Source organism: Elephantulus edwardii, unplaced genomic scaffold, assembly GCF_000299155.1.
Source record: "Elephantulus edwardii isolate Elephantulus edwardi_28Jun2011 unplaced genomic scaffold, EleEdw1.0 scaffold00363, whole genome shotgun sequence".
Lineage (NCBI taxonomy): Eukaryota > Metazoa > Chordata > Mammalia > Macroscelidea > Macroscelididae > Elephantulus > Elephantulus edwardii.
This window is the reverse complement of record NW_006400113.1, coordinates 1,861,112-1,871,351: the sequence shown is the minus strand read 5'-3', so window position 1 is coordinate 1,871,351 and position 10,240 is coordinate 1,861,112. Positions and strand designations below refer to the sequence as shown.

The following is a 10,240-nucleotide window of genomic DNA, read 5'->3' as shown; positions in this document are numbered from 1 at the left end:
CAGTCCAGTCAGAGTCCAGTTGTGCCAACATAGTGTCTGCAGCCCCTTGCCAGGCAGAGCCCCAACAATATGAAGTACAGTTTGGACGGCTACGGAATTTCCTCACTGGTAAGTAAGTACTTGATGCTGGGAACCCTTGTTTATTAAGAAAGATTAATGCAAATATCACTTAGTACCTACAATGTGCTAAGCATGGTGTGTGTTCTAGGGACTCACAGGAAGTTTAGGCACAATCCTTGCATGAAGAACTTAACAGTCTGTTGAAACTCCTGAGAGTTAAATCATAGGGCCAAAATTGACAAGGGCAGTGGCTCTGGATTTCGTTCACTGTTTTATGCTTGGCCTTGAACACAGACACTGAGATTCTGGCATAGAGATGCTTAATGAGTGTGTACTGAATAAGGGATAGCTAAATTGGCCCGAAAAGGAAAATGTCCTTAAATGTAACACTTTAAAAATAATACACATTGATATCTCTACTAATAATATATATAGTAGTACATCTTAAAGAGTAGTCTTTGCTCTTTATTTTAAAAATGCTAGATAATAGTCCTTATGAATCAGATAAAACTTCTAAAATGAAAACATTTGAAATTGTGGTTTAGACCAATGTGTCAGAATTAAAATGATCACTAAACCACAAATGTGAGTTCTTCCAACTTTATTTATAACCTTTAAAATGAGTGACTGTGATTGGCTAAAAAAAAAAAAAAAAAGAAAGAGCCACTTACATGAGTCATTTCATCTGAAGTGCCAAAGGCTGGGGAAAGAGAGATAAAATAATTTCCTTCACATGTGAAATGAAGACCTGAAAAAAAAATTTAGCAAGATAAATAATCTCATCCAAGATGACTGATGATAATTTTGCTGTCGGAAAAATAAATGCACTAAGAGAATCTCGTGTTATTTTAGATTGGTAATGAAAAGTTTTTGTTGATGTGTTCAAAATACCTTAATGTAGAAAATACCTTTTTTTTCTGAATGTAGGCACTAAAACAACTTTCACTGCCTCAAAAAATTGAGGATAACTAGTATGAATTGAGCGATAAATTAGTGTTGAATTGTTAAAATTATTATTATTATTAAAAATTGTTTAAATTTTTCTTTCCTTGTTTGAATAATCCTTGCACTGATAATTTTCAATGGTAAAGATGCATATAAAATGATCACTATATAAGCTAAAATAATCTACTGAGCCTTAGTCACATACAATTAAAATTGTCCTTATGTACTTAAAATAACCCCCCTGTTGGTTATATATTAAAGGATAAAAAATTTGTTTTACTATACTCCAAGGTTGGAGCAAATGACAAAAATGTTATAGGAAATAGACATTACAAAACAAAATTCAAGAGGAGGTTATCAATTTCAGTTATTGAATTCTTAAGTAGAAAAGAGTATAAAAAGAAAAGTGAAAAATTATGAAGATTAAATATTTAGTCCAAAAAGTTTTATTGTGTTCAAACTAGGAAGTAACTCCATTAAGACTCTCATTATCATATGAATGTCAAGTATCCAAGACAGTGATCTGCTGCTTTCCATTTGCACTCTCAGAACATTCATTGTCTTTGAATTAGGACTTGCTTATAGCTGACCCGTTATTGGGTTTAAGGCTATAAATCACAAGATAAAAGATTGTCCATCTTCTATAGAGCTGCTGCAAAGGCTAGAGAAAGAAGACATAAATTTATAAAGTATCAAGAAATACTTCAGGGAGCTCTGGTGGTGTAATTTGTAGAGAATTGAAGTACTAACCCAAACACTCTTCACTGGATTAGATCCTCTAGCAGCTTCAAAAAAGAAAGATGGACAGTCTCCTTCTGCGCAGTTTTATAGTCTCTGAAAAGGTGGAGGCTCAGCTATGAGTCAGTACCAACTCTTTGGCAATGAGACTAGTGGAGTTAATAAGCAAGAATTTGGAGAGAAAGGGAGTATTTTTACTCTTTAGAACTGCCTTTACTTTTCTGAACATGATTTTCAATTAAAATGTGATTACATTTATCCTTCTAGAGTAGATTTATCTCACTATTTTGTCTGTGGGGAACCTCATTTAAAAATAAATGTGCAGTCATCTTCAGACTTTCTCTTTTCATTCATTTAACCTATGACTGTTAAGTTAGGACTTAAAGCCTTCCAAGCTCAGTATTACAATAGAAATGATAGGTTCTCTGCTTATCAGATCATACTGTCTGATAAAGGAACAGATGAAAAAGTTAGCCACCAGATATGTAATTATGATAACGATGGATTGCATGTCCTCACGCCAGTGCTTTTGTCATGAGCATGACTTGTTTCTTTTATGAACAATGCTATGATGACCCAGTGACATACAGATTTTAGTTTAGATATTTTTAATCACAGAGGCATAGCTATAATAAAGTAAAAAATTGGAACTGACTCATACTGACCCTCCATTGGGGGTTTTTTGGTAGGTTGTTTTTTTTTTTTAAATTCTGTTTTATTTTGTGTGCATGTACCATCAAATTGGATCTGACTCATACAGGAGGAGATTGTCCCTCATTTTCTAGCAGAGCATCTGGTGGATTTGAACTGCGTGCCTCTATGATTGCAATGCAGCTTCTTGCCACTAGGCCACCAGAGCTCCCTGCCAGCCATTAGGTTTTTAGAGACTGTAAATTGCTCCAGAAGAGGTTGCCCAGCTGGTGGATTTGAACTACCAGAGAGGATGCTACGTTAGGTTGGTAGCACAACTTCCTACAGACTATGCCCCCAGAGCTCCCTTATAGTAAAGTGGACTCACTGTTATTATCAAACTGCTATATATATTTTTTTGAAGTGCAGAATTAATAATATATTTCATTGGCCACTAATGTGATTATGTGATTAAGGCACAGATAGCTCAACTACTAAATAAAAGGTTAGTGGTTCAAACTCAACCATAGGCACTTGGAAGTAAGCCCTGGTGACTTGCTTCACTAGTGATCACAGCCTTGAACCCTGCAGACAGCAGTTCTTTTGTGTTGGCATGGATCAGAATCCACTCAGTAGCATCCAATAGCAGTGTGACTTAGATTTATCTTAGTGTAAATTTTTGTTTAAATCTCTTTCCCGTTTACCTGTTGGGACCCTAGATGATTTATTTTTTAAAGTTTTGACAAAACTGTTAAATCCTATGGCGTGCAGTTCTGTTCTGTACACATAGATTCACCATGTCAGTCAGCTCAGAATGTTAACTGACTGAATGCTGGTGTGTGAGGTGGTGTATTTAAATATAGGATAAATGTTAGCGTTGACTACTTTTATTTTTATTTATATTTATATTTACATTTACATTTATATATAAAATGTGTGTGTGGTAGTGGTGGTGGTGTTGTTAACACATTGCCACACACTTTTAAATTGACAACCTATGCTTAGAAACACATTTTTTTTCAATTGTTTATGACTGCCATATGAAATTGAACATACAAATGATGTTCCTTTTTTTTATTAATTAAAATGTGCAGGACTGCTATAGCCATCATTTGTGGCAACATGTTAAGCCATCAAGTCATAGATGACTCATAGTGACCCTATGAATGAAAGACCTGAGCACTGTTCATAGAGTCTCTGGAGGCAAGCCATTTCAGAAGTGGATGCCACTCCTGTTTCCAAGTTTGTTGTAATCAGGAAGCTCCACCAAACACTGTCTATCATGGGTAACCATTATCGCATTTAGCACATTGAACATTTAGCATCACAACAACCACGAGTTACCTCTGTACAGCAATGCACAGACCAGTGCTATACCACTTAGAAGAATGTTTGACCAAAAACCATTTAAACCATGCCTGAGGGCTGCAGATTAAAATCACCCACCTTGGGCTTGGTAGCATAACTTTCTGTCCACTAGGCCAACAGCTCTCTCTGTGTTGTATATATATATTTCTTTTTTCATGGTTTTTCTTTGCCCAGAAGTTTATATTTTCTTGTATAGTAATCTTATCAACATTTATCTTTGTGATTTCTTAGCTTTCTGAAAACTCACAAATTTGAATGTTATTTTGTACATAATTTGATTGTGTGCTCCGTTGACAAATGAATACCAATATAAAATATAATATACAGTCATGAATCTAATTTGGAAGCTAAGGTTAAAAGTAAAAGTTTTTCATTAAAATTTTAATATAGTTAGAAGTGTCTTCATAGAGCAGAATGAAATCAGTTGGAAAATTGTATATATATAATGAATTATATTTGAAACGAAAACTGAAATTGCATTTAAAATAAAGTGATAAAGACTTAAATAGAAGATTTTACTGTATTGGTAGTTGGTTTCAAATTAACACTTGAAGGAGGGGCTATATTTTAGCACACTGTAGGAAAGAGGAGTAGGAATATTCTTTGTGAGTGGAAAGACATGAGCAGAAGGACAGAGCTGGCAATTCTTCCTGCGAGATCAATGAGGGAACTAGTCCTGTTTACATGGTGCTTTCAAGTTGTAGGTTAAGACTAGACATAGCACCACACTGCCAGGCCTACATGTGTGAGCTGTATCTGTATAATGGGAGCAATCACCATTTTATAAAACAGTTCATAAGAGGGATGACTATGAAGCTGATCAGCTAAGAGTTTTTCACAGTGCTTGAAAAATATGCTGACGTGGGAGTGGAGAGCCAAGTTTTATAGTTATATTATCAAGTTAGATAACATAGTCCAGAGCTCAGGACTAGGAGAGAAATGGGAGATGACTCTGGTTTTGAGAGTAGGACCACTTAGGTATATTAAATAACATGATCAGGGTTTTATTCTTGAATGTATAATGATGACAGACTGTTGTATAGCTTGTAATAGCATATTTGGCATTTCATAAAAAGGTACAGAATTGTAATAACACGTTGTACATCTAAATAAAGTCTTGGGAAAATATAAATATCTCGAAGAGAATAAGATATGGTTCGAAGTATCTACAACCATGTATTCTGAATATATTTTTCCCCTAAGTTAAGCTATCTTTAGACAAAAGTTCCTGTAAGATTCTTTCCTGGGCCTGTCAGCCCTTTCTTTTGGAGGTCTGATTGGGAAGAACGTGGACTTTAGGAACAGACTTTCATTTGAACATTGGGCAAGCTGTGGCTCAGAAGGACAATTTCAAATATTGAGCATACAGGCAGTGTACACCTAGTGTTAGCTATTTTAATGAAATAAAGAGAGAAATCAAACAGGAATGTGAATGGTCAAGTCAGGTTTTGTTGTATTTCAAAAGAAAGGACAAGATGTAGTAGTCAGACAAGCATTACAGAAAGGTAAAGAAGAATGAAGACTGACAGGGTCACTTTTTGCTTAGTGTTCAGTTACTGAAGACACTGGTTTTTCACTTATTTCCTCTCAGTGGAAATAGAAAAATCAACAGAGATGGTACTCACCACATACTCAGTAGGTAGGTGAAGGATGAAAGGGGTAGTATGCTTTTCAAAGGATATGTTACTTTTCTAATTAGGAAAAAATACTTTCCAGTAAAAAGGATATATCATGATTACAAATGAAAAGGATAGTAAATTACAAGAGCAAAGACTTGTGAGTCTCACTTTCTCCTGCATGTAGAATATGTCCACCAAAATGATGTTGTATTTGTAGCACACTGTTCTTTCAGTCAAAAGAGAATAAATACAGTAATTCTGAAACAATAAGCAACACTGAATTCCCTTACTTTTAAAAACAGTGCTCATGTAGGCCTTGGTGGACAATATTTTAAGGAATTGAAAACAGTCTCTTGTCCAATGGTGTGTATTGGAAATCTAACAGATAAAGTTTATACCTTGTTGTTTACTATAATTGGCACATGTTGTTGTTGTGTATCATCGACTCGGAATCGACCCATATCTGACCCTTCTGCAGGTTTTCAGAGGCAGTTAATTGCACAGGAGGAAATTTTCCATCCTTCTCCCACAGAGTAGCTGGTGGCCTCAAACTGTGTACCTTTGGGATTGCAGCACAGCTTCTTGCCACATAGGAAAAGAAATTTTCCAGAAGTCTTCTAAAGCATTATGTTGTTGTCGTCGTCATTGATTGCTGTCGAATCGAGCACCACTCTTAGCAACCCTATGAACAAAAGGCCTGAAGCCTTTTTATAACTATCATCATTTATCAAAGTTCTTAGACGTTCCAGAGGCATGTTGTTTAAGAAGTGGAAGCCACTCTTTCCTAAGCATTATAGCTGCCTTACTTCTCTTTTAAAGATGAGAAAGGGTAACAAATGGGATGAATACTTGAGTCGGGACGTCTTTTTCTAAAATATAGTTATATGCATATTCATTTACTTGCAAATGAAATGGACTAGATTATAAACAGAGATAATATGTTAGCTTTGTTTATCATTAAATTAGAAAGGCAAGAGTTTATAATGTAATCTTGAATATTCTGTGTGGACTCCTTTAAAAAAATGCTAGCTGAATCTAAGAATTTTGTATTTGTTTTTATAAACTAAAACATTTTTTATTCTTCTTTATGAAACTTAAAATTGTTCACAAATAAAGAACAAACAAAACCATGATAGCAAAAAAATTCAAATTAACAGCACTTGAAAGTAAAGGTAGTATTGATGGTTGTAGTTACCTGTCGGGCTGCTAAACAAAAGGTTTTAATATGCCAGACATTCTAGGAAACAAAGATGAGTAGTCTTCTCATGTAAAGTTTTACGTCAGAAATCCAGTAGGGGGTCACTAATTAGTACAGTGACAGATGTGAAATACCCCAGCCTGGGTCGCCCCATTGACCCATTCCCACTGAGTTGATTCTGAAGAACTCTATGAGACAAAGTAGAAGTGTCCCATAGGGTTTGCAAGGCTACAGTCTTTCCAGAAGCCAACTGCCCACCTTTCTTTGTAAAGCAGCTGGTAGTTTAAACCTCCAGCCTTTGGGTAGCAGCCAGGCATCTAATCACTATGTACCAGGTCCCCTTTTAGGTAGCCAGACATGCTAATGAACCTTCTAAAATGAAGAACTTTGCTTGCTTTTTGGCTTATATAAAAAAATTATCACAAAACACGTTATACTGCTCAGATCACAAGTCGGTACTTAATTGCCAAATGATCATCCAGATAATTCTAGTTATACTTTTAATCAATGATTTTTATATTTTTATTGAGTTAAAATTTTATCCTGAAGGACTCCTAAACATCAGATGTTTGGAAGAAAATAATCAACCCTGAAACCTGGATATGAGTGGTCTGTAAATGTTCAGTGACATCCCACTGCTGAACAGTTGTAAGAACTTCAGTATGTTATCTGACCTCTCTGGACATCAAATACCGGACCTGTGGCAGAATTAAGCCCAGATTTGCTTAGCTTCAGAGTTCTTCTGCTCTTTTTACTACAGTGGAAAGGCTCAGGCCTTGATATTCTGAAAATCTACTTTAGACTCTTGTAAATTTTAATCATTCCTCTGGGGGAAAAACAACACCACCACACAATTCTGACAGAAACTTTTAATGTGATGGTGGATTCCCCATGAGGGAACACATTATTCTATGAGATCATACTAATTATAAAGCTGTTGGGGTGTTTTGTTTGTTTTGTTTTGTTTTCATTATAGATTCTGATTCCCAGCACAGCCACGAAGTGATGCCTCTCCTCTATCCTCTCTTTGTCTACCTCCATCTCAGTCTGGTCCAGAACAGTCCGAAGAGCACAGTGGAGAGTTTTTACAGTCGCTTCCATGGGATGTTCTTACAGAATGCGAGCCAGAAGGAGGTCATTGAACAGCTGCAGGGCACTCAAACCATCCAGGACATCTTGTCCAACTTCACTCTGCGTGCATTCCTAGATAACAAGTACGTGATCCGTCTCCAAGAAGACAGCTACAACTACCTTGTCCGCTACCTCCAAAGTGACAACAACATTGCCCTGTGCAAAGTCCTCTCGTTACATATCCATCTTGATGTGCAACCTGCCAAGAGAACAGACTACCAGCTTTATGCTAGCGGCAGCTCCTCTCATAGTGAGAGCAGCAGCTTAGAGTCCTCTGACATGCCCACTCCTCTTCTGCAAAATGAGGCTGCCCTGGAGATGCTGCAGGAAAGCATCAAAAAAGTCAAGGATGGGCCTCCTTCACTCACCACCATCTGTTTCTACGCCTTCTACAACACAGAGCAACTGCTGAACACTGCAGAAATTTCACCAGATAGTAAACTGCTTGCTGCTGGGTTTGACAACTCCTGTGTAAAACTTTGGAGTTTACGATCCAAGAAGTTGAAGTCTGAACCCCACCAAGTAGACGTGTCACATATCCATTTGGCTTGTGATACTCTTGAGGAAGAGGTATGAGTATCACTTTTTCTTCCCTCTGTATGCCTTACCAATTTGTTTAGAGCATCCTTGCCAAATATGCATTCTCTTATTCTCTTATTTCCCCATTGTGTAACTAACCCTAAACTGATGTCATATAACCCATAGCCATTTAATCCCTGCTAATTTCTAACTTTGAAAAAGATGGTGGTGAGTTGTTTTGGGTTTTAGGGTTTTTTAATAAAGAATTGTTCACATAGTCCATAGTTAGTTGACCTGCTAACCCAAAGGCAGCACTTGTGACTTTATGCTTCCAGAAAACATTGGAGAGTCAGCTGTGAGTCAGTTTTTGCATTCATTTAATATCACAACTATAGTCAATGAAATGTGACTTTTTTTAAAACCTAGTTGGAAACCTAAAGACCTTTAGCTAATACTGACTTCAGTTGGGTTTATAGTGATTATCCTTGTTTATCTGTCTGAACATTTGTACAAGTACAAATACAAGTAGGATTAAGGGGTCAGAGAGTCCGTGTGTTTTATATTAGGGTTAATATTGCCAGTTTCCCTATAGAAAATGGTTGTCCTAGTTTACAGTCTTAGCCACAGCTTATGAAGTCTCCTTGCCCTTCATCAAGTTGAGTGTCACTGTTTCTGAAAGATATCTTCTGCCTTTGTGAACCTATAATTTTGCCTGACCTTGTTTTTTCCAAAAGCACCCAGGCAGTACAAGTGAAATGTCATCTCTCTTGCCTTCAGGTCTTGTTTTGTCTGTTTGGTAATGGTTATTGAAAAAGGTAGGTCCAGATTCTGTGCCACCAATATTCAGTGCCTCAGGAGGAACATAAATTAGATGTCACAGAGTTTCCTTTTTTAAAAAAAAATTTTTTTAAATTTTATTTCATTATTTTTTGTGTGTACCATCAAATCAGATCTGACTGGTACAGGAGTTACCAGCAGAGCATCTGGTGGATTCAAACCATGCGCCTCTGAGATTGCAGTGCAACTTCTTGCCACTAGGCCACCAGAGCTTGCCAGAATTTCCTTTTCTCAAATTGATCCTACAAAAGTGTGAGCAACATGTGTGGCCACAATTTGTCATATCACCATTCTAATATGTGCTTCAAGTAGTTTGGATAGAAAATTCTTTTCACAAGACTGGAAAATTCAGGAGTAAAGAATTATTGAATTGTTCTATTGAATTATAGTTGTTGATAATGGTATCAAGACCACTGGATCCACCAAATTAAACCCTTTGGTTCCTGTTTCCATACTCTCAGGGACCTCCTACTGGGTAGTATGGCTCTGACATTTTGATTCTTACAACTGAAGTAATATCATTAGAAGAGTTTGTTATGAGGAACAATAAGAATTCTGGAGTGCCATGTGTAAACTTTGATTTCTAGGATATTATAATGCCTGCCAAAATCATTTTCATTGTTCTTTTATTTGAATTATCACATTTCTCTTTTTCTCAGAACTCAGTCTCACTGTTTGGGAGTATGGGAGTACTTCATACCAACAATGTCACAATCCCTTCACTCAAAGGGATACTTACTTTCCATTGTCTATAAATGTCAAAAAAGAAGAAATTATTCCTACTGGTGTCATTAGTTTCAGAGTAGAGAGTTTGGTCATTAGTATAGGTATTAAAAATTAAAGGAAGATGGTAATGTGATATCTTAGAACTTTGGGCTAAAAACATTTTAGCCTGGTACCACTTAAAACTAGTGTTTCCTTTTGATGGCTCCCAGGCATTGACCGTGATGTATTTAAATATCTACAAGTAAGAATAGCATGGAGAACTCAAAAGAACAGAAAGAATTCAATATTAGCTAGTGTTGAGAAGGAATAAGACTAAAAGCAAGTACATTGTTGAGAGATTATGAAAAGGAGGAAGTGGAAGCTCTGAGGTGTGATTTACAAGGTCAGATGGGAAAAACTGAGTGATAGGCATCACTGGGCAAGGTCACCTCGGATAACAGCGAAAGGAGGCGTCTTCCAGGTCAGACCC

At 36.5% G+C, this 10,240-nt stretch overlaps 1 protein-coding gene across 1 annotated transcript in view; it reads left to right on the top strand.

Annotated features, from left to right (window-relative positions):
* The window catches only part of TAF5L (TAF5-like RNA polymerase II, p300/CBP-associated factor (PCAF)-associated factor, 65kDa), a 43,024-nt gene that overhangs the window by 24,528 nt on the left and 8,256 nt on the right, over window positions 1–10,240 (top strand). Inside the window, exons 2-3 of the mRNA XM_006902067.1 lie at window positions 4–108; window positions 7,535–8,259. Coding sequence (XP_006902129.1) covers window positions 4–108; window positions 7,535–8,259 — 830 coding nt within the window. The remainder of the gene's footprint in view (window positions 1–3; window positions 109–7,534; window positions 8,260–10,240) is intronic.